The sequence below is a fragment of the Dromaius novaehollandiae genome, chromosome 13, assembly GCF_036370855.1.
Source record: "Dromaius novaehollandiae isolate bDroNov1 chromosome 13, bDroNov1.hap1, whole genome shotgun sequence".
Lineage (NCBI taxonomy): Eukaryota > Metazoa > Chordata > Aves > Casuariiformes > Dromaiidae > Dromaius > Dromaius novaehollandiae.
This window is the reverse complement of record NC_088110.1, coordinates 720,965-748,249: the sequence shown is the minus strand read 5'-3', so window position 1 is coordinate 748,249 and position 27,285 is coordinate 720,965. Positions and strand designations below refer to the sequence as shown.

General features: G+C 51.9%; 2 protein-coding genes across 5 annotated transcripts; both read right to left on the bottom strand.

Annotated features, from left to right (window-relative positions):
• Positions 1-277: 277 nt before the first annotated feature.
• ELMO3 (engulfment and cell motility 3) lies at positions 278-11,843 on the bottom strand. 3 transcript variants are annotated; one of them, XM_064519297.1, is made up of 21 exons: positions 11,825-11,843; positions 11,401-11,483; positions 11,280-11,320; positions 10,824-10,896; positions 10,699-10,749; positions 10,050-10,219; positions 9,200-9,299; positions 8,945-9,096; positions 7,924-8,002; positions 7,199-7,249; positions 6,740-6,862; positions 6,371-6,502; positions 5,943-6,047; positions 5,295-5,403; positions 4,914-5,050; positions 4,637-4,800; positions 4,335-4,447; positions 3,944-4,048; positions 3,304-3,386; positions 2,816-2,896; positions 278-1,840 (listed from the first exon to the last, which is right to left on the bottom strand). In XM_064519297.1, the coding sequence occupies exons 2-21, from the start codon at positions 11,476-11,478 to the stop codon at positions 1,628-1,630; spliced, it is 2,160 nt and encodes a 719-aa protein (XP_064375367.1). In that variant the 5' UTR covers positions 11,479-11,483; positions 11,825-11,843; the 3' UTR covers positions 278-1,627. The 3 variants fall into 3 exon arrangements, with proteins under 3 accessions (XP_064375367.1, XP_025969013.1, XP_025969014.1); XM_026113228.2 differs by lacking the exon at positions 11,825-11,843 and having other exon boundaries at positions 11,401-11,628; XM_026113229.2 differs by lacking the exons at positions 5,295-5,403; positions 11,825-11,843 and having other exon boundaries at positions 4,914-5,006; positions 11,401-11,628.
• A 380-nt stretch (positions 11,844-12,223) lies between these two features.
• Positions 12,224-26,889, bottom strand: E2F4 (E2F transcription factor 4). Of its 2 annotated transcripts, XR_010391353.1 has the most exons (11): positions 26,665-26,889; positions 24,675-24,784; positions 23,977-24,138; positions 23,357-23,400; positions 20,338-20,399; positions 19,725-20,010; positions 18,879-19,070; positions 17,661-17,708; positions 15,013-15,091; positions 14,874-14,918; positions 14,483-14,522 (listed from the first exon to the last, which is right to left on the bottom strand). XR_010391353.1 is itself a non-coding variant. In XM_026113240.2 (10 exons), the coding sequence occupies exons 1-10, from the start codon at positions 26,809-26,811 to the stop codon at positions 14,407-14,409; spliced, it is 1,212 nt and encodes a 403-aa protein (XP_025969025.1). In that variant the 5' UTR covers positions 26,812-26,888; the 3' UTR covers positions 12,224-14,406. The 2 variants fall into 2 exon arrangements, 1 of the variants encoding a protein (XP_025969025.1); XM_026113240.2 differs by lacking the exon at positions 15,013-15,091 and having other exon boundaries at positions 12,224-14,522; positions 26,665-26,888.
• Positions 26,890-27,285: the final 396 nt, after the last annotated feature.

The following is a 27,285-nucleotide window of genomic DNA, read 5'->3' as shown; positions in this document are numbered from 1 at the left end:
TCACTTTATCCTCCCCAGCTTGTGCCTGCAATGCAGGAAGCAGTGTTTTCCAAATGCATGTCTGGCATCCTGGATGCTGCCCAACACGCTGTTCTTCAAGAAACAGTCTGTTAGTGTGGTTCTCTTCTGGTGCGTGCAGGCAGGAGGGCAGAGCATGATGCTGCACCTTGTCCAGCTCTACAACACAGCCCCTGTCTCACCCTCCCACTGTGGCCCTGGCCTTTCTGCCTGCATTCAGCCTGACCCATTCCCCAAATCTTTTAGAAGGACACAGTGCTGAGTTCTTCACAAGTGTTTATTGTCCAAATACGCAGGCGGTGGAGGCGCAGTCACAGCCCATGCCACCCCAGCAATGCGTGGTTACAGTGCTTAGACAGTCATAGGCTCACAGGCTAATCCCTTATTGTAAACAGCCCTTGGAAAAGCTGTACAGGCACAAGGAGGCACAGGGCACCAGGGTACCGTTAACAGTAGGGGCACCAGGGTGGGAGATGTTTGGGGCCATAGAGGAGGTAGCTTGTATTGCAGTGGTGCAGCAGCATGGCTGAAGTGTGCAAGTATCTGCCAACGTGGGGGAAGGCACCAGGATTCGCACAAGCATCTCAGTGCTGTGCAGCAAGGGCAGACTGGGGATCTCCCTGCTGCATTAGGCACAGTGGCGATAAGCCTGTGACCATTTCAGATTCTGCTGGGGAGAAGGGACTTGTGTCCTAACTGACCTCTGGGAGCACTTGCAGAAGGGATGGGAGGAGAGATGGGTTCAGCAGAAAATTTGCAGTGCATAAGTGACCGGCCCATCAGTCGACCCATTTGGTGCTAGGATCCTGCTCTGTCCATAAGCTCCCCTGCTGCGTAAGGGCCGTGGCCCGCCTGGGTAATCACATGACACTGACCCTGTGGGAGAATGCCATCTGGTCACCAAGCTTTAATAGTGGTGTTTTCTTCTTTTCTCACCCCTTTCTTCTCCAAAAGGGAGTCTCTACCCTGAGGTGCTGTTATGGGGAGGGTCAGGCTGTGCAGACTTGTACCTTTGTAATGCTGTCCCCACACTGTCACAGCCTTACACCTACCTGTACCTTTATTCCTGCTGGCTTCCTTGCCCTCTTCCCAGAGCCTGACTGCAGCAAAGTGGGGGTGGGCAGCACCAGCACAGAAGGGCTCAGCTGTCTGGAAGGTGCTTCATCTCACCTGCCCATGGCAGGGGAGCAAAGCAGACAAGTTGCCAGCCTCCATTTAACAGTAGCATGGTAAGTGCAGGAGCCTGAAGCTCAGTGGCTGAGCCCTGTGCTCTCATGGGAGATCAGGGCACAGGTGAAGAGGGGTGGGGAGTTTGCTCTGGGGTCCTGGTGAGCTCAGGCTGGGCAAGTAGGAGGTGTGGAAGAGGAGACAGACCACCCTGCTTGCTCACAACCTGTTGTACACAGGAAGGGGACAGACAGCACAGGCCACCATCCAGCACCTGGGCTCATCCCTTTGGGCAGGAATGGAGGACAGAGCTTGGAGGAAGTGTTTTGCTGTTGGCAGACAGCAAAATGATTCCAGCTCCGACCACCTCAGAGCCAAAGAGGGCAGCCTGTAGAGGAAAGAGAGGGGCAGGGGAGTAGGGCACAGGGAGGGATGCAGGAACTCACTGCTCTGCATGGCTGAAGTCATAGCAGAAGTTTAAGTTGCTGGGGGGCTTTGGGACAGGAGGGGCAGTGTCAGGGATGCTGATGTTCTCCAGGTCCAGGAGCCGCAGCTTGAGTTCCATCGACAGCAAGACATCAAGATCTGTCTGTGTTCGCTCACTCGTCATCTCCTTGCCCAGGAGCATGTTCAGCCCATCTGTCCAGAGGCAGAACTGGGGGAGCAAAGAACAGGCATTTCCAGCACCTGTCAGGTGATAAGGGAATCCCTCTCTCCATCTGTGTGGCTGCCACAGCACCCACCCCAGGCCATGCATCCAGAGCAGCCCTGCACTGAGTTCCTCCTTCCCCATACTTCCTTCACCATGCCACTCTCACCCTGCCCTCACCTAGACTAAGGGCAGCTTGACCCCAGCCTCTAAGAACTGTCCGCCCACGCTCCAGCAGAGTAATGCAGCTAAAAACAATGCTTTTTTCTCCCTTGCCACCATGCACTGAGCTTCCAGCCATGCGGAGCCTGGCCCAGAGCCCTGGGGAAGCCCAGTGGCATGTCTGACATGCAGTGCTGCCCTGGGGGGACTAGCATCTGCCTGTCTTTCCAGTCAGAGAAGGCATCAGCTTGCTTTCCAGCATATGGCCTCAGCCCTACCCTCCCCCGGCCACTTACCCCTGCTTCCACAGCCCATCCTCAAGCCAGTGTCAGCCTCTGAGCTCCATGTGTGACCTTCCCAGCCAGGCTGGGTCTTTGTTCATCCCCAAATCTCGCAGCCAGCTGGAGAGCGGCAGTTCTCGCATTCCTCTGAGGCCTCAGCCACACGCACAAAGGAGTTACTGTCCCTTTGGCATTAGCTGGGACACTAGCTGGATGCCAGGGAATCCCAGTTCCTCTGGGCTATGCAGTGGAGGGCAGGAGTGGGTGCTTCCTCTCCCAGTGTCACAAATCACCCTTTGGTGTCCAAATCCAGGGCAAAGCTAGCAACTGCCAGTTTACCTGCCTCAGCCCCTTCTCTCCTCTGTCTTGCTGAGTGCACATGGCACCTTTGAGAACCACAGTGCTCAAAGCACTTTGCAGCAGGCCCCCTTTTCCAAGGCTGGGAGAAAAAAGATGAGCCCTTCCTTGTCTGCTCTCCCCCTAGCAAGGGCATCTGGCTACAGCATGCCTTTGAGCACCCCTGGCCCTCGGAGCTCACCTCATACCGTGTGGGGGCAATGAAGTTCAGACAGTATTCTTCCACATCATACACAATGGAGAAGGCAAGTTCCAGGACATCCTGCAGGAAAAGCACAGGGGTTGGCAAAAAAGGCTTCCTTGGCTTCTCTGCTGGACGTGCTCTGCCCTAGTGGAGGTCACAGCAGGAGCTACCTTCCCAGCCTCTTCCTGTGTGACCCAGAAGACCCAACATGCCTCCAATCTCCCCCCATCTAGACAGGCCAAAACCTGCCACACGGTAGCCCATCTCCACATCTCCTTCAGAGGCCTCTAGGTTTTGGAAGTGGACAGTTAGTCCTGGATCCTGGCCAGCTGCCAAGGACAGCTGTACCTCAGGACACGTCTGGGTACAGGGTGGTACGTGGTAGGTGCAAAGCGGGTGGGAGAGTGCAGTCCAGTGTGCACAGGGAGGAGGGAGGGAAGCATGCTGGGTCCTCTGCACTGTGCGGGGTAGGGGGTGGTGCTGACCTTGTTCTGCTTCCCAGAGCTCTTCTCCTTCGTGTGTGGACACTCCTTTCCAACAAGCAGTGCCTTCATGTCTGCCACGGGAACTGGGGCACGCATAGGAGCTGTGAGTGCCTACTGTTCTCCCTCCTTACCCACAAAACTGCTGCCCCGGGCAGGGACCCCAGGCCACTGCAGACCTCTTGGACCAGCAGTGTAAGGAGACAGGGCAATTAGCCACAGACCCAAAAGGACATCTGGGCTCAGAACAGGCTCTGGGCCAGTTTCAGTAAGGAAAGGCCATGGAGATGCTGTTGGCAGTGGCAGGAAGCAATCTGCCCCCACACCATGGGGGGTCCCTGGTGCTCAGAGCTCAGTGGAGTCCGAGCAAGGGGTCTCACACCCGTATGCCACTCAGGAGAGCTCAAGCTGCCCTGCAGTGCTCTTTCCAGAGCCAGCCAGCCCTGGTCTGAACTGCCACAGCCACCAGCCCCGCAGCACGTGTAGGTACTTGGTCAAACATGCAGCACCTGGGCAGGGGGGGCAGTTCCCTCCCTCTGGCATCCTCAGCACTTTGGAGTTTCGGTGTGAAGGAGGATCCCTTCCCTTCCCTGCCTTCCTCCCTTCCCCCCCCCTTTTCTTTCTCTCTTCCACCATCACCTACTTTTTTCCGGCAGGCTCTCAATAGGGGGAGACTGCACCCCCTCCTCCACATCCCCATAGTGCAGCACCTTGTGGTTGGGAGACAGGCGGCAGTACCAGAGCTTATCTGCAGCAGAAAGGCCGTAGGGATATGCTCAGCCCCCAGCTGAGTGCCCAGTCTCCAGGTGAATGGAGTAGCCCCCCACTCACACACCTGTGTTCCCAGCCCCCCAACCCAGGCACCATGCAGTTCAGCCTGACCCAGCCTTTTTGAGAGCCTAGCACACTGCCTGCCACAGAAATGGCCACAGTTAATTGTGGCTTCTCCTGTGGCAAGGAAAGTGGACACTTTTTCGGCCTCTGCTCCCACCCTGGCACCCCGTCCAGGTAACAGGCACTGGGCTGACACTTACCCTGCCTGCGACGGCTGCTGATCTTGCGGAAGAGGGTGCCCTCACAGAGACGCAGCAGACGCTGCTGTCGTATCAGTTCCAGGAGTTCAGGCTTCAGCCTCTCACGCAACTCTCTGGGCCAAGAGCCAGAAGGAGAGGAGCATGGACTCTCCAGCACTGACCCACCACCTCTCCAAGGGCCTTCCCAGCCCCACAGAATCTCCCTCCCACCACAGGTAGGGTTTGCGGCCCTGCCCAAGACTCCCTGCCTGGAGCAGCACGGCCCTGTCACAGCTCCAGCTCCCTGCCCACACCCCACTCACAGCACGGGCACGGCCAGCGTCTCCTCCTGGTGCAGCCGCTCCGTCTGACGCAGCTTGAGGATCTCGCTGTAGTTCAGCACATTCACTCTGGTCTTGAAGAGCTCCAGGGAGGTGGGCTTGAGGGACAGGGTTCTGGTAATCTGCTCCCGCACCACCTGCAGCACCTGGGGGGGGTGCAGGGAGTCACTCCTAGCCTGGCGATGTTCCCCAGAGCCCCTGAACACACACACACCCTGTGGCCCTGGCTCCCATCCACGGCCCTAACATCCCCATTCACCTTGTCAAAGTCCTCCTGGGTAGCACGCATCTCCTTCCAGGTCTTGTTCACCAGCTGGATGCAGATGCAGAAGAGCTCTTCGAAGAAATGGTCCTGCCCGAAGAACATAGGGTAAAAGGCCTGAGCCGTCTCCGAGCCTGCAGTGAGAAGGACAGATGATGCCAGACTCCCCAATTTTTCCAGGGAATTTCAGTATCCAGGAGAACCCAGATATCTCCCAGCCCTACCTCCCCTTCCCCCAGCGTCAGCCACACTGGAGCCTGGTGCCCTGCTGGGCAGGCATGTACACAGCCCCCCAGCCACGGCACCACGCCTGCCCTCACTCCTGCCAGCCAGGAGGCAGCAGGGCAAGGAGAGGGGTGAGCTGGAGCACACACATACATGGCTCTCCCACGTGCAGGATCTCGCAGAGGATCAGGGTGAGCTGGATGCTGCTCCGAGCAAATGGGCATTCATGTTTGTCTTCACGACTGCTGTTCTCAAGGACAAACTGGAGGAAAAGGTCATTGCCTCACATTACACACACCACAGAATCAGAGCGGTGTCCCAGCAATACAGGGCTTGGACTCCCCGTGCTCCTTCTGCACCTTCTAGTTGAGCTGTCCCCACCTAACAAAAGTATTTAGCTTCTCCTTGAAAACCAGCCCCAGTCTCCTCATCCTCCTGCCTCAGTGCTGGAGCTGAGCAGAGGCAGAACGAGTCAGAGTGTGGCTAATACTCTGCATTCACTGACTGGTTTTGCCCAAATTGCCCAGATCTGCTTAGACTCAGACTAGACCTGGAAACCAAGCTGTAAGCAAATATTAAAACATACAGCGGCCCTTTAGTGGAGTGCCATCAGCCTCAAATGGCTGGCTCCTATCCTCAGGAAGGGCTCAGACGCATTTTGAAAGTCAAACAGGGCAACACTAGGACACCAGCTCAAGAGGCAGCGGTATTCCAGCCTGGGTCTGGCCAAGGACTGGTCCGAGAAAGAGGAGATCCACGAGCACCTCTCTGCCAGAGAATTCTCCATGTGACAGAACTCACCCTGCTGTAGGCATTGGGGGTATGCCTGGAGAAGTACACCATGTTGTCGAGGGCGAGGAGTCCTGGGGGCGCACGGTACAGGTCCTGTGCTGGGTTGCTGTTGTTCTGAGGACACAAAAGGATGCAATTTAGCAACTGCTTTCTTCTCCAAGCAGCAAAGCCCCCCCCCCCCGCTGCAGCCCAGGGATTTGCTCTTCAAAACAAGGACTGCAACTAAAGCAAAGGACAGTACTAACGGTCTCTGCAGTGCACGGCAGCTCTGCGGCACTCACTGTTTAGTGGTGCTGAGGGAGCAGAAAGGAGGTCCCGCACGGCAGCCCAGTGGGACCAACAGGGATACCAGGCCCAGGGAAGATGTTGGAAGGCCCCAGCAAGGCCAGGTGGTAGGACAGGTGTGTGGACAGTGTGGGGGCACGGGGCAGACGCACCACAAAGCCCAGCTTGCGGAACTCCTTGGCACACAGGGAGCGCCGGCGCTCAGTGCTGAAGTTGCCGGTGGGCGTCTCGCTCTCCGACTCAAAGGCAGTTTGGCGCAGCGACTGGAGGAGCTCCCGCTGTTCCTGCAGGGAGAGCAGAGAGAAGGGATGCCAGCAAGCCCGGGGAAGCAGGTTCTCACAGGACTAAAACGAACAATGAAATCTATCGGGAAAGGAACACACCCCAAAGGCAAATCTTTATCCGCCTCCACTTCCACAGGTGGAAGAGAAAGTTCCATTCAGGGCAGCAGCATCAGGGAGAGGGAGAGAGGGAGTAGGACAGAGCAGGGGGCCAGACCCGCAAGAAGAGTGCTCCCAGACCTGTGAATAGGGATCCATGGGGGTCCTCATGCGGCGCTCGTGCAGGTTGAGGCTGATGGACTGCAGCACATACAGGTAATGGGCCATCTCATCCCCCAGTGGCTCCGAGCTGTGGATGATGTTCTGTAGGAGACTGCGAGTGAGAAGGTTCCCCCAGGCTGCAGTCCCCAGTCCCTCTAGGTTTAGAGCCCAACAGCCAAAGGCCCTGCTGCTCAGTGGGGCTGTAAGAGGCAGGCAGCTCTCCTCAGAGCTGGGCAAGAGCTGGGGCCCCTCAGAGGGGCACAACAGCACCCACAGGAGGCATCAAGGAAGGGGTGTGGGGCACACAGCTAACCCAAGCAGACAGGGAGCCATCAAAGGCATGGGCTGAGGTGGGGCACACAAAAAGAGGCAGAGGTTAGGGAGGAAGGATAGAGGAAGGGGCACAGAGCAGACCATTGTATGACCCCTGCTTCACACCTTGTGGATAAACTGCCTGACGTTCCTCTCCCTCAGGTAGTCCATCATATCCTAGGAAGGGAAGAGACTGTGAAATATTCCCCAGCTCAGCATGCTACTCTTTCCCAGAAAAGCCAGTGTTCCCTGTACAGACCCCCACCCCTGCTATACCAGGCTCTGGGCCACAGGCAAGGTAGGGATAAAAAGGAACGGGCAGCTTGAGGAGTGACACTGGTGAGCAAGAAACCTGTCCTCAGCTCCCAGCGCTCTGGCACCCAGAGCCAGCAAGCTCCAGCAGGACCCCGACAGACCCTGTCCCACAAGGCCACTGACACAAGCTGTGCCAGCCAAAGAGAAGAGGCAGCGTAGGGAGACTAACTTTAAATGTCTACGCAAACACTACAATGCAGGATCCCAGCTGCCCACACCTCCCGTCGCAGATGAGGGAATCCCTGCCCTGCACCACCAGCTCCCATGCCATCCATACTCAGCCATGCTGTGCTCTGCGTCTGGGCCATCACAGTCCCTGTGACAGCACCACACCTACTGCTGCTCCTAGCATTTGAATTCTTGTATCTGCCAAAACTACTCCACAGACAGTAAAACACCAGAAGCGTCTCAGCAGAGCGCCCCAGCAATGGCTGCGCTGCTGTGCTCAGCCCTGTGATGCCCACTGCCCTGCAGTCACCCACCACTCTGCAGCCATATGGTCCTGGCCACTGCTCTCAGGGAAAGCAGCTCCTTACCCGTCGCTCAGCATCGGTAGCAGCCAGCAGCAGTGCAATGAGCAGGGCCATCGCCTTCAGCTGCAACTGGATGTTTGTCCTGGGGAAGGAGGAGGAGGAGGAAAAGAGTCACCATGCAAGAGGATGGTCTTGCCCTCCCCAAGGCAGACTCTTCTCCCCCTTGGCTGCCAGACTGAGCTGGGGGATTTGGGGAAACGATGCCCCAAGGCTGGAGCCATCAGTGAGGAGCTGCTGGCAGCAGAACCAGGAGCACTGCAGGGCCAAGAGAGAGAGACTCCCCACACCTATGACTGAGGAGCACCCCCATACAGAACAACAGATACTGCTTCGGACATGTCTGTGGGTCCCAGAGAGCTCTGAGAAACAATAACCAAGAAGAGCCTATGCATGAAGGACAAGTGTTTGTGTGACACAAGATCTCTATGAAAAGGTAAGGGACAGCAGTTGGGAGAAGGGCTTGAAAGGAAATCCAAGGCAAGCGGCAGGCTCCTGTCTGGCAGGAGTCTTGGACCCAGTTTAGGCCTCCCCATTTTGCAGAAAGAAAACCTCAAAACTGAAGAGATGCAGAGGTATGAGGAAGATGAAGGAACAAAAAACCTGACTCAGCAGAGGGATTTAACAAAATCTGGTTATTCAGTACAGCCTCCCAAAATCGTGAGGACTACTATTTATAAACACACTGGGGAAAGGCAGGAAGAGACAATGCCAGAAAAAAAAAGCCATTTCAACTAAAGAACAAAGACATCTGGGCGAAACAGGACATGAATGAATCTGACCTGGAAATGGGATGGTTTCTAACTGCCAAGCAGTGGGATTCCAGGACAGTCTATCCCTCCCCCAGCTTCACGGCAATGGGGGCAGAACAGACTGATCACACAGAATGTATTTATGAAGGGACAATACAATGTTGCGCCAGGGATAATCAGCAACACATCTCCAAGACCCAGGGAATGCCCTCCAGTGCCCCATTCCCAGTGGCTCTAGCATGCAGGGAGAACAAGGCCCCAGCCCCTCCACTTACACCTGCAGGTGGGTGAGAAGACGATCCACAGTCACTTCTTTTCTGACTAGCTCAAAGAGGAGGCGACTGCTGGGTACCATGTTCTCCAAGATTGACAAGGAGAGCTGCTGGACAGAGGCATCCATTGCATTCATATTGACATAACTCACTATCTGCAATGCACAGAAACATCAGTCAAAGGCAGGCTGAGCCGAGGTAACTAGAGTAACAAGGCACCCCAAAGGTGCAAGCTGCAGAATCTGCAGAATGTACTACCTTTTTGATGAAGGCTGCACTAAGTGTCTCCCAGGAAACAAAATCATGCTCCATCAGCTCCATGAAGGCCTTCAGCGTGTGAGCTAGTATCTCCCCTACACTGGAGAAACAGAAGAAAAAACACAGTGAACGGTCCAGATACCCCACAGTCGCCACTGTAAGGTAGGAGTGCAGCCACCCAATTACATGTTGCTGGGTACATCAGAAATAACTAGAAAAACAGAGAAGAGTGAGCAGAAGAAAGAAAGGATAGAATGAGGAGAGAGAATGGAGGTGAATGGAGGAAGATGCAGAATGGAGAGAACAGAGAGAGAATGGAGGAAAGAATGTTTAGAAAAATCAAACTTGCACTTAGTCACCCCAGAAAGTCAAGGCAGGGAGGAGTTCTGCAGTTTCTGGAAAGCTGTTACCATGGTACAAAGACCACATACACAAGCCCTAAGAAAACGCAAACCTCCCCAAATCTCTCCCTGCCACCTGCAAATGTGCCAGACAGTGCATTATCCAATCTTAGGCTCCAGATCCTCTGCGAAAGGAGAGCTCGGGGAAGACACAGCATCGCATCTTGAGAGGAAAAGAGTCAGAGAGCCACTGATTTGGTAATCAGGGCTTTCTCAAGCTGCCTGCAGACCGCTGGCAGCTAAAACCCTCAGAGCAGAACCAAGAGCACTGCTGCCAATGCTGCCCTCTGTGCCACAGCACAGGGCCTCTGGAGAAAGGGGCCACAGGGATCAATAAGCCAGGAATACTGAACAGAGCAGCCAGGCAATGGCCAGCTCAGAGGTTGTGCGGCATTACAAGGGAGAAGAAAACCCAACAACTACATGGAAATTCTTCTGCTGATACTCACTCATTCCCCTCTTCCACAATAGAAAAAATCTGTTTCAAGCCATTTCTGTTGATGAACTCCTGAGCAAAGGTAACATCTTGGGAAAGGCTTGCAAGCCTCTTCAGTGAGTCAGACTTGACATCCAAGTTGTTGCTCTGGATCCCGTTGTACAACCCCTCTGCTTCTTGATCCTACCAGGAAGGAAAGAATCAAGCCAAAGGGGCTCACTGAAAGACAGCAAGAAACTCAGATGGAGGCAGGGGCTGGAGAGCTTAAGTATAAGTTTTGGAAGGAAGCTCAGGCTAGAAAAGCTCCAGTGAGGAGAAGGACTGAGACACAGAGCGATCAGAGCAGAAACCAGCAGGAACTGAGGAAGGAAGTCAGACCAGAGCGATACTAAGAACAGTTGGTGAGTCTGCCCATGGGTCCAAAGCCTTTCGCAAGATATTATTTAGCTTCTCTTCAAACTCCTCTGAGTTCTACTGAGAGAGAAAGAAAGTTGAAACTAGTCTCCCCACACTATTTTTGCTGGATCTGAGCACAGAGAGGAGCCACGATCAGCCAGATGTCACAGAGCAGGCCCTGGCAGAGGTGGCAGGGTGGGCAGGAAGCTGCAGGCTGACGCTGGAGCACATTTCAGAGTAGGAGATAGGGAGACAGAGAGATGTACCGGAGAGGTGGTCAGCCATAAAATGCTTCCATTCTTAATCTCCCCACGATTCTGTAATGAGAAAGTAAATTGTTAGGAGAATGCAAAGCCACAGGGAGCTAGGGACGGGGCAGGCAGTCACTCACCGACTCAGTGATGTATGTCTGGCGCCCATCTGCGTACTGCAGGGCGTAGCGCTCCGCGTTGGGCAGGCTCCACCTGCAGCAACACACAGCTGGTCATGGCAGGGTATGGCCTAGTCATGACCTGTCACAGCCTGCCACAGGCTGGCCAGAGCCTGGTCACGGGTCACCGCAGGCTGATCGTAGCTCATCATGGCCTACCACAGGCTGGTCATGGCCTGTCACAGCCTGTCGTGACCTGTCACTGTCCACCACAGGCTGTCACAGCCCTGTCACAGGTCCGTCACAGGCTGTCGCAGGTCTGCCACAGGCTGGTCGTGGCTTGTCACAGTCCCACCCTGGCCTGGTCAGGGCCTGCCACAGCCTGTCATGGCCCCGTCACAGCCCGTTACAGGCTGGTCGCGGTCAGTCCCCTCCAGGGCAGGGTGCTGGGTGGGGCGCAGGCGCCAGGGTACTCACACGTCGCAGATGTCCTTGAGCACGGAGGCCAGCGGCTTGCTCTGCAAGCGGGGGGAGAGGGCTGCCGTGAGAGGGGCGGCGGCGCCGGGCGGCGGCGGAGGGGGAGGGGGCGCGGCGGTACCTGCTGGAGCTCGATGAGCTGCGGGATGGCGCCCACCATCTGGATGGCGATCTTCACCACGTCCTTGGGCGGCGCCATGGCTCCTGCAACGGCACCTCGTCACGGCCCGGCCCGGCCGCCTGCGCCGCGCCCGCCGCCACCCCGGCCCCGAGGCGGGCGGCCGGCCGCGCCGCCGTCCCCCTCCCCGCCGCGGCCCCACGCGCCGCAGTTCCGGGTCGCCGCCGCCGCCTCCCCGCCCCTGGGAGGGCCCGGGCCCGACCCCGCGCCCCGGCGCAGCCTCTGCAGCCGAGCGAGCCCAGCCCGAGGCCCGGCGGCGAGGGCGCCCGGCCCGGCCCCGCCGCCTGCCCCCGCCGCGGTCGCTGCCCCGCACCACCCGCCCGGCCCCAGCCCGAGACGCCGCTGCCGGGCGCAGCGCAGGGCCCACCTGGCCCCGGCCCCGAGCAGGGCGCACCCAGCCCTGGCCGACGCCGGTCCCGGCCCCGCGCGCGCACCTGGCCCTTCCCCCTCACCTGAGCTGACGCACCAGGTACAGCAGGACCAACCTCCACCGCCTGCGCGACTGCCACGGCCCTGTCGGCCCCATCCCATGCCCCCAGGCCCGAGGGAGCAGCCGGGTGCTTCTAACAGCACTTACAGGCTGATTCTTATCCAGCAACAGCCTTTTGAAATAGCATAAAACACTCGGGCAGTTACAGTGGGCGAGTGCAGGCAAGCAGGGCCAAAGCCAGGACCAAGCACCGCTTCCTTCAGGGCTACTGGACCCTCTGACAGAGGCTCTGGGCCCGGCAAGGCAGAGGAGCATGTAGGAGGGTGGAGAGGAAGCTCTGGAAAGAGTTTGTTTATTCACTCAGAGAACACTGTACAAATATTACAGCAATTTTCTTTCCTTTAAAAAGTATAAAAATAATCTTTATATATGAATCAAAGTTCATCTGTTACTGTAAAGTTTCTCTAGATATCTTTTCCAAACATTGTCTAACTGATGGCAAACATTAACACTTTGAAGGAGAGCACAGGTCAGGCAGTACACTGAGAGCTCTAGCTACACAAAAGCCATGGAGCCTAGCTAACGCACATGGAGGACCAACAGTTTTCAGGTAGCTTCCATGCAAAAGGAGGGAAGGTTTACGAACTGGTGCATGCAGACTGAAGTTCACTGCCCTCATGGGGTCCCACGCGATCGCTGTCTCATCAGCCCACTGCTGGCAGCTGAACTAGAAAATGCCCAGTAGTGTCTGTTCCTACTGAATTCTTCACGATTTTCTGAAGAGGATGCTGGTACTTTACAGCAAAATTCGGCCACTGTGAGCTTCCCAAGCTGCAGAAAGGAACGGTTCTTCTGGAGGACTCCCACAAGATATATGACCGCACGCAGAACCACAGCAGGAACACAAGTCCCAAGCATATCTCTCCTCACTTCTGTAAGCTCCAACAATTGAAGGCTTTACATCCCTTACCGCTGGTGCCGCAGCCAGGGCTGGTTTTGTGCTTCACATATGGTATGCAGCTGAGCAGAGAAGTGGAACATCAGCTGCTTACATGGATGGCTGAGAGCTACCTCCCCGCAAGGACAAGCCATGCTTCTCGGCCCAGCCCCCTCTCTGGCAGTTTGCTGAGCAGGAAAGGCATGACAGCTGCAACCACTGCAAAGGCAGGAAGATGTACAAAACTAAGACATTCAAATACAGGATGTGCCCAAAGACCTAAGCTGGGGCTTGCAAAACACAACACAAACCCATGAGGGCTTTTTACTCCAACAACTAAAATGCATGGGATCCAAGACTGGTATCACCTGATCACCATACAGACCCTACTGCAGACCTTCCATCACAAAGCAATGAAGAAAAGCTTGTGAAAAATGATGCAGAGAAAGCATCATGCTAGGTAGCAACCTGCCACAGGATCAGGAATATGCGTATGGACACTGGAGGAGCAAATTCAAATATACAGAAAGTCTGATCCTGAGCAGATGCTAAGAGAGCAAAAGGGGGAAAAAACCTACTGTCTATTCTGACAACACCTATGTAACTTGTCACGGCAAAGTACTACTGAATTACTGTCTGGTTGCCTTTTAGACAGCTGAAGGCTCAAGTGCAATGGTTGGAGAATACAGCTATTTGCAAATGTGAGCAGGCTCTGATGTACCTAGAGTACCTTACAGAAAACAGCTGAAGCAGTCTGGCCTTTCAAACATCTCTCCACTCAGGAAAAAAATAAAATAAAATAAAATTGGCACCCATTGTTTAGCCCTGTAAAAGCAGCACAGCTGCTGCCCAAGAAGCTGGACCCCCCCGGGCTTGTGCATGAGCAAACTGGTGAACTACACCATTGCAGAAACAGTATTCCTGCTGATGCACAAGCAGGGAAACACTCAGCTCAACTCCTGGCTCCTACAAGGAGGCACAGCTGGCTAAAAAAGTGCTTTTTACTTGTAAAACATACTAACTTGGTCTGGAATCACTGGAAGAAATGGACACTTCGGTGCCGTATTTTTTCCCCTGTTGTCATTCAAAGCATAACTACCCCAGTCTGAACCGCTCACACTGAAAATCTAGCTAACTACCTCCGGGCTTGTGAACCGACCACAATACTAAGGCTCCTTGTAGCAGCTGGTACCTAGGAGGTGCAAAGTGCATCTAGGATTGCAGGAAATCCAAGGCATGCAGATCTGAGGAAGCTTGGAGAGGCACACGGGCAAACTCTACAGCTGAACTGGGAACACTCAAACACAGACCCTTTGAAGTGAGGCCCAGGATCCAGTGGAGAGACAGGAATACAGCGGGACGAGTTAAGTCAAAGACCTCACATGTGCAACACAGGGAGAAAAAGAAGCTACAGGGAGGCTCCCGGCCTGCAAGTCCACATCTCTTGGTTTTGAGTCCATATGAGAGCATCTCTGAATCGCTCACTCATCGAGCTCTCGCACAAAAGGAATCCAAAAATAGACGCTTTCCAAAGAGTTACAAAATGGTCTGTGTTTGCGAGGCTCACAGCCGCACTGAGAAGTCAGAGGTTGAGGACAGGCACATCAAAGAGGTCACAGACGCCTTCGCTCTCGTCCAGGTTATAGATGTAGTCATGATCTCCAGGAGGAGGGGAGAGGCGGAGCAACGGGGCAAACACTGGGAAAGAGAAACCCTTGGTTACAAAGTTCAGCACTTCTGCACCTAGCCAAGAGTTGCTGAGGGGCACAGAGCTGTGGGAGCTCCTTATGATATAGGGAGGCCACTTCACAGTGACATTTCTTTGAGTTTTCCCTGAATTCGCCTTGCAATGTTGAAGAGGCAAGCTCCTCTGGTCCTCACCCATCTCTCAGGGGCTAGCAGTACAGTAAGAACTGAGTCTGTGTCCAGAGCCCGAAAAAGATGAGAGTGAGCCTGCAAGCGCAAGGCTGACAGCCTGGGTAAAGTCACGCAAGACAGCCTTCCTTCCCCAGAGAGCCTGTAGCATGAGGTGGAAACTCAGAGACTCACCTTCAGATGACATCAGCTCTTCCAGTAGCTCAGAGTTCATACATTCTGGGGAGAGACGAGTGTGGTAAGCAACTCACTTTACTTTCCTGGTCTGTGCCTGTGTTGTTTCCCACCCTTCCCATCCTCTCCTGGTCCTCACCCTTGTTATCCTTTCTTTGGCTAATGGAGGGCAGCAGGCAGAGTACATGCAGGCAGTGACAAAAGGAAGCTTGGGCCTCCTGGCGTGAGTAAAGGGAAATGTGTGTCAGACAATTCAAGCAACGTCAAAAAATTCTGCAGGAGATTTCTGTCTGCTTAGCTCAACCGTAAGCCAATTCTTTTCATACAATGGGCTATGCCTTATCCCTACATTGGTGTGCTAGCTGATGCACAAAGAGAACACACCCTCTTTCCAGAAATGCCCCCAAACTCGTCCAAAGGAAACTCTTCAACATGCATCTGAAGTTGAGCTGGTAAAGCCTGACACATTAACAGTCCTCAAATACCCACTGGCTTTGCTAAAGTGGAGGGGAGAGAAAAAAAAAAAAAAAAAAAAGACATTGTTCCATAAGCAGCAGAACTAATTAAACTCCACTCTCCTCCAGATTTGTACCCTTTGTTCCCTTAATTTGCCTCCCTTGTCCAACAGCTGTGATGTGGCTAATCCAGCAATACACGCAGGCAGATTTTCTGGCTGTCTGCTGCCAAAAGGAATGAACATCCCAGCTCTGCATATCCCTCCTTCAATAGGCCATTAACTCTGCTCCCCCCTCTACTGCCCACACAAAACTATTAGAAACTTAATTATGTCTGAAAGGTCATCCCTTCCTCCAGTGCAGTTGATCTTGGCTAGCAGGTTCATGAGGCACTTGAGGGGTAAACAGACAGGCAGCCAAAGCATGCCCACAGCAGTCTCCTCTCTAAGAACTATGAATCTGAAAGCAAGTTTCTCAATACCCCTCTCTCTTAACCAAGATAAAATAATGAAGATCTAACTCAATCTAACTGGACTGATGAGATGCTACCCACACTTGAAATGAGCTTCCACGAAAGAAACTCAAATGAGCCCATTTTAAAGATGCTTATACACAACAGGCTACTTTCCTAGAAGACAGGAACCTACCTACCTAATTTGGTGCTGTGAGATGGGAGAATTTCCACGCCAAGTGAATTGACAGTAATAATGCCAGCTTCAGTAAATAGAAATTAAATACAGAACCTTGATCTTCTTCAAGACTAGTAATATAGTCATGTGTGTACATGTGTGAAATTCTGCCTTTTCCAGGATACAAGTGTAAAACAAGCAGTTATTTATCACCCACTTAAAAGGAACAGGAAATCAAACAGAGAGTAATTCCAATATAAAGCACTAAGGAAGAACTCTGGGCTTTCAGGCTTCAACTGAAGAGCCGTAAAGCAGCAGACAATGCCAGGGCAACATTACTACAATCACATAGGGATGGAGGAGGATGCATGAAGTATGCTACAAGGCCCATTTCTCTGAGCAATGGAGTGTTGCTTCTTTCCAGTCCTGAGCTTTGCCACTGTAGCTGTCACCTCTGTTTTGCAGAGTGCAGCTTCCATGGGCAATTCAAAAGATCACAGTTAAAAACCTCACATTGCTGTTTGTATTTTCCTTCACTCCTAGATCTCTGCCTTCCCCTTCCACACTGGCAGGAATAATCCACAAAACAAGATAAACATACCTGAATATAAGCAGTAAGCATCACTTTTTTAATAGTGTTCATATGGTCACATAGTACAGACAGTTTGGGTTAAGCTAGCTCTTCTGCACGGGCTGGAGCCTTACAGCAGTTTGCAAAGAGTCCATTTTACTCTTTGGTTGTATTTAATCACTACCACAACCTCATCCTCTGTCTACAGCAGTGAGTGCTCTGAGCACTGGGCTAAGCATGGATGAAAGTTACTCTCCAGGCCTCCCACCACACAGATCAGAGGTGGTACAGATGGCATTTGAGATTGTGGGGTTTTTAAACACAGGCAATGCTTTCACAAAGCGCCTGCTAAAGCAGAGGACTACAGACTCCAGGAAACAGTTCTAACAAATCCTCTCACCTCTGCAAAGTGCCTGTGGGGACTCAGCTCTGCATAACTGCAGGGCTAGAAAGTACTATGCCAACTTCAAAGGGAAAGTCAGTAGTTCAAATGTGCAAATTTAGAAGGAGGAAAAAAAAGAGAGAGAGAAATGTTTCCCAGTTCAGGCTTGTATTAGAACAACTTCCATCACCTCTCCTGCCCTTAGCACCAAAGTCTGTTCCACAATTTGGCAGTGACCCCCAGATGTTCTGTGGACCGAGACAGAACACCTAACATTTATCAGCATCCCCTCCATTAATGCTCCCAAGTTACTAACACCAACAAAACTACTAAGGGATATTTGAAGGAGAGGAGACTAACTCCCTAGATTATGTGCTTGGATTAGCTCTGGGAAGGCTACAGTTGAAACAAGACTAACAGGGATTTTTCTTGTAACTCCAAATGGTGCAGACAAGCTGGAGAAGGAGCACGGGAAGCCAGAGTACAGATTAGCATGGGCTTGAGGGCTGGAAAGCCCTCATCTACACACTGTAGAGCAAATTCTGCAGAGGCTGTTGGCAACAGGAAGAGAGAGAGATGCATGCAGAAAACAGTAATGTTAAAGAGTGTCCATCTACAAGCAAGAAAGCCACAAGCACCTTGCAAAACTACATCCCCAAAACAATCCAAAAGGAAATGAATAAAATTAACCGTCCTGCTTCTTTGGGTAGGTGGGCTCAGAACGAGGCCACGGTCAGGGAAGGAACATACCTCTTGTTGGATCGAACATCTCCGAGAGCTCTTTGGGAAGTTCCAGTACTGAAATACAACAAACCAAATGATTTGCATCATTACACGAAGAGCCTGACATGCTCTACAGCATAATCACCTACAGTCCTGCTATACTCTCAATTCCTTATGCACCCGTCCTATACCATCCTTATGCACAAATCGTCCTATACCATCCAGAAGTTCTGCTTCCATGTGCTGTGTTAATTATATCTGCTCAAGTGATCAATAAATGCAATAAAATACTCAAGCTTGACTATGTTAAAATATACCTGTAGGAGCCCTGGTTCATGAATATGTTAACACAGACAGCTGCTCTAGAGTAACTGCCCATATGCAAGCCTCATGCAGCCTCAGCTTTCACACAACACCGTGATTTATCTTGTGCAGGGTGAGGGCATGCCTCTAGACAGTCAGCACAGACCCTTTGGGATACAGTACGGTATACATGCATCAAAGGCCTACTCCACAGTCAAGATTACTCCAAGATGAAGACATGCTGTCAGAAGTGCGAAGAAAGCACTGCACAAGCTAACATTTGGGCAAGATTCTTTCTTCTAACCATAACTCTCTAACCCAGTGTTTCTGCAGTGAAGGCAGGCTCCACAGCATCAAAGCACACTGCATTACCCAGAGCATGCTTCTCTCTACTTTGGCCAGCCTTCCATAAAGCCTAAACCTTCTTTGTTTAAAGCCCACTCCACCTCACCAAGCAGATCAGGAAGCTGCCCGAATTTACACTGTGAGATCATTAAGACTGCAGCATCACTAAAGATGGTAAAGACGAGAAGCGCTCCTCGGTAAAGCAACAAAACAGAGACATAAGCTCTGCCAGTAAGGGAAAACTTCCTGCGTTACAAAGGTGCTCCCGGTAAAGGCTGGAAACTCTACAGCTTCACGTAGTCTCAAAACCTGGACTTTGCACTAGAGAAGGGGCTGAAAAGGAATAATTCTACATATAACAGCAGAAACACGTGTCACGGGGGTGCTCCCTGCAGGTGTCCTAGTTCTGTACTGTTCCTCAGTACCCTCACACAGGCAGCAGCTTTTCACAGGGAGATGCCTTTTCATCGCTTGCAGAGTCTGCCTGACAGCAAGAGCAGAACGGAGTTCAGCTTGTTTCTGCAGAGCCAGTAGCCTTTCGGTACCTCGCAGCAGCATGCTTTTGGAGCAACAAATGAAACTAGGGTGCATACTCACTTCCTGTGGGATCTGGCTTGATTGGCTCAAAGGAGGTAGAGGGATTGGGTAGGACGGAGCCGCTGTCCAGTGAGGCAGAAGACTGCAATGGCTGGGTGTCTAACCCAGCTGGCTGGCTGGCCGGTGCAGACATAGAGCCGAGAGGGTCAAAGTCGCCACTGTTCTTGGACTCTGCCGCTGAGACACTGCATTCTGGAAAAAGTCACAGACACACAAAAATGTCATCTCCAAGAGATTCGCCCTGCCAGCCCCTAAGAAAGCAACCACAGCACAGACCAAACCCTCATTGGCAATGCTGACCAAGCAGACTGCTGTATGGCAAGAGGAAGAAAGCTTTTTTTCTTTCTCCCAGCAGGAACTCCCACATCCTGCACCAGCTCTGCTGGAGAGAAGTCTTCGTGATGCCAGGCTGCATATGAACCAAGAGCACACTCTCACAGCAATTAATGCAAGTCACGCGCTAATCTACACCAGGAGAAGCGTGAGCGTGGCTGGCAGATCAAGGGAAGTTATTATCCTCCCACTTGGGGCGGAGACTGCACCTGGAACACTGTGTCCAGCTTTGACCACCCCCCAATTCAAGAAGGCCATCAGAAGATCCAGCTGAGGGCTGCCAGAATGGCTGGAGTTAGAGGCACATGGCCTACAAGGAAGGGTAAAAGCAACTGGGCTTATAAAGTCTGGCAAAGAACAGGCTATCTAATGGCAGCTCACAGCTACCTGAGGGGCAGTTACAAAGAGGATGGAGCTGACTTCTCAGTGGTGCCAAATGATATAACAAAGACAACAAGCACAGGTTGCAGGTTGGAAGATTCAGACATCAAGATCCCGTATCTGTCCTCTCACCTGCACTAGTAGCTTTCTGTGTGGGAGGGCTGTGGTCCTGAGTGCTGGTAGGTGTTGGTGTGGAGGGCTGGGTGCTGCTGGGAACAGATGCCTCCTGGAAGTGGGCAAGCGGTGGTATCTGTGGTTTTGAGGGCACAGCTGGCTGGCACTGAATGAGGTCTTCGGGGGGAGGGACAGGTAACACTACAGGAGGAGAGCTCCAAGCATCTTTGTTTACTAAGAGGACATCAATTGGACCACTTGTGCTCTTCAGATGGATCTGATATTTCTTCTGCCCATTTATGCCCTGAAGAAGGCCAGAAGCAAAATACACAGACATACATTACTAGAACAGGAATTTTCCAGAGGCACAGCATGCTGTCCAGACAGCTCAGGACAGTCCCACAATTCTCTCAGAGGTTCTCTCCCAACCTCCAGAACTACCCTTCCCTCTGGTGCCCCTGCAATTACTCATGTACTTCCAAATAACAGAAACGGCAATTACTTAATACCCAGGGCCTTCCTTGGGCTTGCCAGTTCCTCCAACTCCATCACACCCACCAACAGTAACTCCCAGCCTGGTCAGTCCAGCAGCCCTCCCCAACTGCTCACTGCCCACACATCTATCACTCACCTCAGGGATGGGAACCTCTAAACGCGTGCCTGATGGGGCTCGAATTGCAAGGAGGGTGTCTCCTGTGAAAACAGGCTGGTCAGCATTCAGTGGGCACAAACTATTATGCTGACACAGAGTCCCTCCTCAAAGCCCCCTCCACTTTCTACCACAGATACCAGAGGCATCCTCAGCCATCTGATCTCTTGCACTTCCCACAGGCCACACTGTCCTCATTTCCTTGGAGAATCGACTTTTATCCCACCTGAGCTGCTAATCACATTGCACTGAATGTGCCAACTGCTAAGAGCACAAACAACCCACAAAGTTTCTCCCAAAGCAACCGTAAAGAGAAAAATCAAGCATTTTAGCAGCATCCTTAGCAGGACCCACTTTTCTTCCCCTCAGAGGGCACACTGGGGCTAGCTTAAATTCACTCTAAGAACAGCTTGGATCCCAAGAAAAGGATCCTTCACCCTGTTGTCACAAGTTTCTGATTGATTTGAACTGCGAACAAAACAGCACGCAACTCACAGAGGAAACGGTGTAGTTCAAGAGACAGGCTGCTAACAGCATGGCGACCTCATGCTGGAGGACCAATACCCAAATACAACGCTTTCTAGTCTTCACTGGCAAGAGAGTTGCCTGGTCCTAGTTGTAATAGGACCCTGCACAGAGCTCAGCAAATGTTGGGCTGGGAGCCAGGCTGCCAGCATCTTTCCTTTCCAAATTCCACAGCTCCTTAAGATCTGCACCCTTACTAATACAACACAGATGAAAAACCTCCACTCCACACTGGGTCTTACATTTAAAAATGGAAATATGAACAAAGAAATACCAGTGCCATGGACATTAGCCATATTTAGGCTGAGCAGTTAGCAGCTTTCCCTTTGAACATGTAAGCTTTTGTGTGGTTAGTATTCATGCCTTTACACTTCACTGGTATTTTGCATTAAACTTCACTTGATCACTAACACAGAAGATCTCCAGAGGGATGACAGAGAACGGACAGCAGAAGAATACATCCTTTAATTTCAGGCAGAAAATCAAAGGTCAGAGCAACAGAAGATACAAAAAACACCACAAGATTTCACAGTAAGATGGGATTCCTCCAACAAATCTGTACTTAAAAAAATGTTAAAGGCTGTTAAAAATATATAATAAAGCTCAAAGATACAAGCTCAAGCTTTAAGACCTGTTAGCTTCAACAATACAGGAATTGCATTTCTATCTTCCTTTACAGCTAAGTCCCAAATAATTTTACAAAACAAGCAATGCACGTTTCCCAATTCCTCTTTGATTCTGCAAGTGCAAAATATATTACAGTAACAGATGGGAAAACGATGCTTCCTGGCCACTAAAAAATTAACACATCCTTACTATTTTATAAATCCAAATAATGAATACATATTTGAGAAAAAAACAAGCATGGAAACCTTCAATCAATAACTCACTTTATGAAAGTGAGTTCAATAGCAGTCAATCGGAAAAAAGGGAGCTGAAATTCAGCCTTCACCACAATTCAAGGACACAAGACGTCCAACAAAAAACCTCCGCAAGGAGATTCAGATACCCCATAAGTCTCATACCCAGTAAGTCATATTCATACAACAAAAGTTATGCAGTAAGTCATATATTCATACAGCGAAACCAGGCACACACTGAACAGCCAAGGAGAAAACTTGTACCAAGCTGCTGCTCTAGAATGAACTCAGATCTGCCATCTAATCTGCTCTGCACATATAAACTGCCTTAGAAAAACAGGTGCAATAAAATGCAAAACACTCAATCAACCAAGCAATAGTCTGTCTGCGGGTCTCCAGTAAACTCCTCCAGTCTGTTACAAATTACCTGGCCCCATGCACTGTCAAACTGAAAACACAATACCTGCCCCAAAGAAGCGCTGACTTAAACCACGAGAAACAGTAAAGCAAGGGGTGGCGTGCACAAGTTACCAGCAAGAATTTGAGGAGACTAAAGCCTGGAAAACAAGGAAAGCACACAAAGAAGAAAAATAGAAGAACTAACAAAGAGTAGGGTGAGAAAACAGCCCTGAAAGAGATGAAGAGAGCTGAACAAGGGTGAGATTACGCATGGCTGGGGCAAGCAGGGTAAGTAGCTTCAATCTCATACGCTTTGATGCAAGCAACCAGATGCAGGTTGCACGGGGTCAGGAAAGGACAGGTGTTTACTGAAGCAGAAAAGAGCTGCAAGTCCACACCACCACTGCTAGGAAGAACAGTTTATGTATTGCAAGGCTGACATATTGCATACTGGCCATGTTTTTTTTGTTTGTTTGTTTGTTTTGCCAGTAGAGAAGAAACAGAGATTCCCGTTGGTTTCCTTCAGTTCCGTCCCACAGAGACAGAGCACATGGCTATTTATACAAGCACCTTGCAACTTTTGCAAGGCAGCACAAAATGGACCAAGGTCACAGCAAGTGACATGTCCCTCCTGCCCTGCTCTTTACTACCTCCTCTTCACATTCCTTTTGGGGAAAGACAGGATGCAGCAGAGGAACACACTTTTTCCAATATTTTCCTGCTTACACACAGATTTCTACCTTACAGTAAAACTTTGCTCCCTATAAGAACATGATCTACCCAAGCCCTCAAAATAAAAGGCTTGTAACATGCTTGCAACATAACATATATAAAAAGAAAAGGAAGAAATGTAGAAAGAGAAGGAAGTGTCATGTGCAAAGGCACTGAACAGCAAGCATCACTACCACAGTGACACCCAGCAGAAAGATCTCCTAAGACTGCCTCAGGAATAGCTGATACACTCCTTCAAATACGAGCACAGTGAAATCTCCTGCCTCCTCAGCACCCCCCTGATGGCAATGAGAAAGCTACAGCTCAGTGGTATGTAAACCATGGGATGGGTTCAGAGCTTGTACTACATTTTCCTTGATGCTGTTTGGCAGTCCATGTTGGGATCTAAACCAAGGTCCTCCACCTTCTCTTTCCTGAGCAAAGGAGAGCAGCTGGGATAGACTGAGGGGATGAACATCCTTTATTATGCAGCACTATTTCCTCACCTGTGAAGCACTTGCAGATATCTTCATGCGTCACATATGCTAACGTTTCCAGAGTTAAGGAGAAAGCCTACAGTTTCCTGTGAAGACAGAATTCGAAGGGCGCCTGATGTTTTCTTCCTGAGCCCAAGAAATGGCATTCCTAAAAGGCTCTTCACGCCATCCTCTGAAGTGGTCTGAAGGTGAGGTCTGCAAGCTACGTACTTGTCAGATCTGATTTCCTAAGAGGACAGAAAAGCTGCAACAGCAGCACCGCATGCAAGAAAGCAGCACCCGTGGCTCAAAGAGGAACAGAGTTCTCATCAGCACCAACATTACAGCCCCAGGGAACTTCATGAAGCCAGATAAGGCTCAAGGGTGTACAACAAGCTCACTGTCTCACACTGCTGTGTGCACTGCACAGGAAGCTGTTTCCCATGCTGGGAAGAGTCACTCTGCTTGCAAAGCAAGACACTGCTCCTCGACCCTTTCAGTGCAGATCCTCTAGCAACATAAGGTTATCAGGTTATCACCCCACCTCCCCACTCTAAGCAAGGTAGTCTGCCAACCAAGCCCTCACATCTCTGCTTTCCAGCCCAGCAAGTTAACAAGGAGATGGAGTAATCAGTTCACACAAAGGATATCGACTGTTCTGCACGTCTTCTGTAACGTTTTTGATGCTCTGTTGGACCCACATCTTCTGCTGCTCCAGCTCCTGTTCCCGCTGCTCCAGGTCCTCTATGTCTGCCTTCAGCTCAATGAGTTTGTGAGCTATTTCACGTGTGTTGCAGCCAGGACCCACCCCTCTGTGCAATGTAAAAAGGAGTAACATACATCAGCATCTTGAGCCATCCAAACCAACTCCAACATTTCTCAGAGACCCTGGTGCCGCCTCTACCATATGCCAAGCTCAGATCTCCCAGAAAGCCTTACCTCTACCTGCCTTACACCACTCCTAGCACAGCAACATTCAGTACATTCTCCCACATCCCACAGGCTGGCAAGACTCTCTCCCTCACCAGTGCCACGACAGGCATCTACTCTAATCCGAGGCACTACAAACACTTAGTTTGGACCCAGATAACAGCTCCAATAGAAAAGGGACGTGCCACATGTACTTCAGCTTTCCTCATTACTGCCATTAGCACAGCTCAGCTGGGGGAAGTACAAGCATGCACAGACCATTGAGGAAGCTTGCTCTGAACAGGGCATTTTAACCACAGTGTCATTTAGACAACAGCCACATGAAGCCATGCTTTCCTGCATGGGGAAAAGACAGCTGTGAGACAGGACCTTGGACTAAAAGGGACCTGTGAACAATTTAGTCTTTTCTGTCACTCACTTCCATTGGATACTGTTCTTCGATTTCTTCTCAATCAGCCCAATGCCTTCCAGGACGTTTGTGATATCGTATATTCGTCGTTTCTGCCGCACCGCCAGTGTATCTGCAGCCTGCAGAAAAGTTGAAGACTTAACTCCAAACTCTCAGCCGTGCCTTGCTCCCCACCTCACGCCTCTTTTGCCCCGGTGCCTCAAACTACAAAGCCATGTTCTTAACATCATTGCAACAATCAGAAGAAGCCACTGCCCCTTCGTTCTTTTTCTTACCCAGCAACCTCCCCATTAATCACAAATTAAATTCCAGCCACCTCAGTTGGGGCTGGTGCAAAAATCGTTGTTCCTTAGCAGCAAAGCTATGCTAGCAGACACTAGTCTGGCAGCCTAGAAGTTCAGTGCTTGTTCAGTGTAAGAGAGATGGGAATGGAAAGGAGAAGGTAGAGAGACGGCTGTACAATTGACTGCTGTTCAGTAAAGTGGATATTCAAAAGGTCTTTTCTACCTAAATCTCCTACTATTTGATAGGGAGAATTAACATCTTCTCAAAAGACAGATTTCTTTATATGAAAGACTCTCCACTGGGGGGAGAATAAATACAGCTATAAGAATGCAGCTCCTGAGCAACCCTTGGACTTCCCTGCCTTGCTTACTGCTGCTTTGCCCCAAAGGTTCCACTACCGCAGTTCTCTTTGGCTTGCTGGATACACCAGACAATGCTGAGCCACCTGTTTCCACTTCCACAGGGCAACTTAGCACCACCATGTGTTTAGCTGGCACGCTAGAATAATGTGAATGGCACTGCACACAGAACAGGTCAGCACAGAAATGGCTTTCCCCTCTCACACACCTTCATGGTAACGGACCAGGGCTTCAGTAGTGCCTACGCGGCACTACTGCTCAAATCACACTGACAAATGTGAACCCCACTTAATGTATATTTTGGGGAAGAAAATATTGCTCTTCTGACAAAATCCAAAGAGCTGACAATTTGCCATAGCAGAAGATTGGAGTCTACAACCAGAAGACTCCTCCCTGCCTCCCATTTTTGTGCATTTCCACACCTGCCTGAAGTCTATATAGAGGTTGTCAGAGTGAACTCGCACACATAGCCACATAAAAGATATTGGTATAAACCACAATGAAGGAACTTCATATGCAGAAGAGGCCTAGTTATAAGTACTGTATATTTCATTAAGAGAGTTACTTCCTCTAGACGATCTTCAAAATGTTTGAGCAGGGTACATTTGCAGAACACTTCTCCGTAGCGCAATGGCATCGGGGTACAGTCCCTGGCAGAGAAGAATCTGATTTTACTTGCCTTCCTGCTGTGTTAGAGGACCAAAATACAATAAGGAGCAACAGTTTCTCCATTTCTACAGCTCTCAGATCAGGCGCTATAAGGATCTATCACTAGAGTGTTTGAGTTCAAATAGCAGCTTAGGGGGAGTGGGGCACCGTGCAACAGAGGAAATATGTGGCAGAAGGCATGTCTGACTGAACAGCACTTGTGCCTGGCCTTCCAAAACCTGGCCAAAAACATGGAAGAGAACAAGATAGCCAGACACAGTTCAAACAGAAACACAAACACTGAGTAACGAGAACTATTTGGAAGGAAGCAGCAGGAGGGCATATCTACACTGTGATGGCAGGTGCACAGCCACCTCTGCATATCCTGAGTGCAGTCTAGTAGCTCTGCCACATCCCCAGGTGTTCCTGGGGACTCCGCTCCCAGACTGAGCTCTGCTTAGTGAAGAGGCCTCACCTCCCTAGACCTGCTCCACTAGAGACCGCCATTTCTATACTCTCCCCCCCAAACCTGCTTCACTCTCCGGAGGACCGGCCACCTCCGGGCTTGCCGAAGCTTAACTCAGCTGTGCCCGCAGGAGTTCCAGCAGAAGGTTCCCGACTCCCAACACCGGCGGGAGCTCCCCTTGATCCCGGCCCCCGTGCGGCGGGGCGGGAGGGCCCTCACCACCCGCCGGTAGCCCCCGCACCAGCTTGAGGTCCAGCACGCCGTCCTTGGCCTCCTGCAGCAGCGACACGAACTTGGTGGTCAGCAGCCCCAGGCTCTTCTCATGTCGGCTCGGCGCCCCCGCAGCCCCACTCCCACCCCCGGGGGGCTGCGGCCCGCACTCCGCCATCTGCCCGCCGCCGCCGCCGGCTCCGGCCCCGCCGCACTTCCGCTTCCGGGCCGCGGGGCATGACGGGAACTTCCGCCCCGGAGTGGCCTGAGGGGAGGGGGCGGCGTGGGCTCGCGGCGGGGCGGGGTGCCTGCGCATGTGCGCGAGGCGGGGCCGCCGTGCGCGGGGAGGGCTGAGCTGCGCGAGGCGGCCGCTGGGCGCCGGGGCGGCTGCTTCCGACCAGCGGGGAAGGCCGGCATCAGGCACAGGCCTCCCGGGGGGCGGTCTTCGCCCCTCCGCCCTCGGCCCCGCAGCCGGGTCGCTGATAAAGACGTTAAGCAGCGTTGGCCCCAGTACCGGCCGCTCCGGGACAGCACAAGTGCCTGGCCACCAGCTGGGCTCTGCTGTGCCGCTGGTGACAACTCTTGGAGCCCCGGGGAAACTCGGTGTGGCGTTGGTGCAGCAGTAACACAGCGGTCTGTGGTTTGCTAGCTG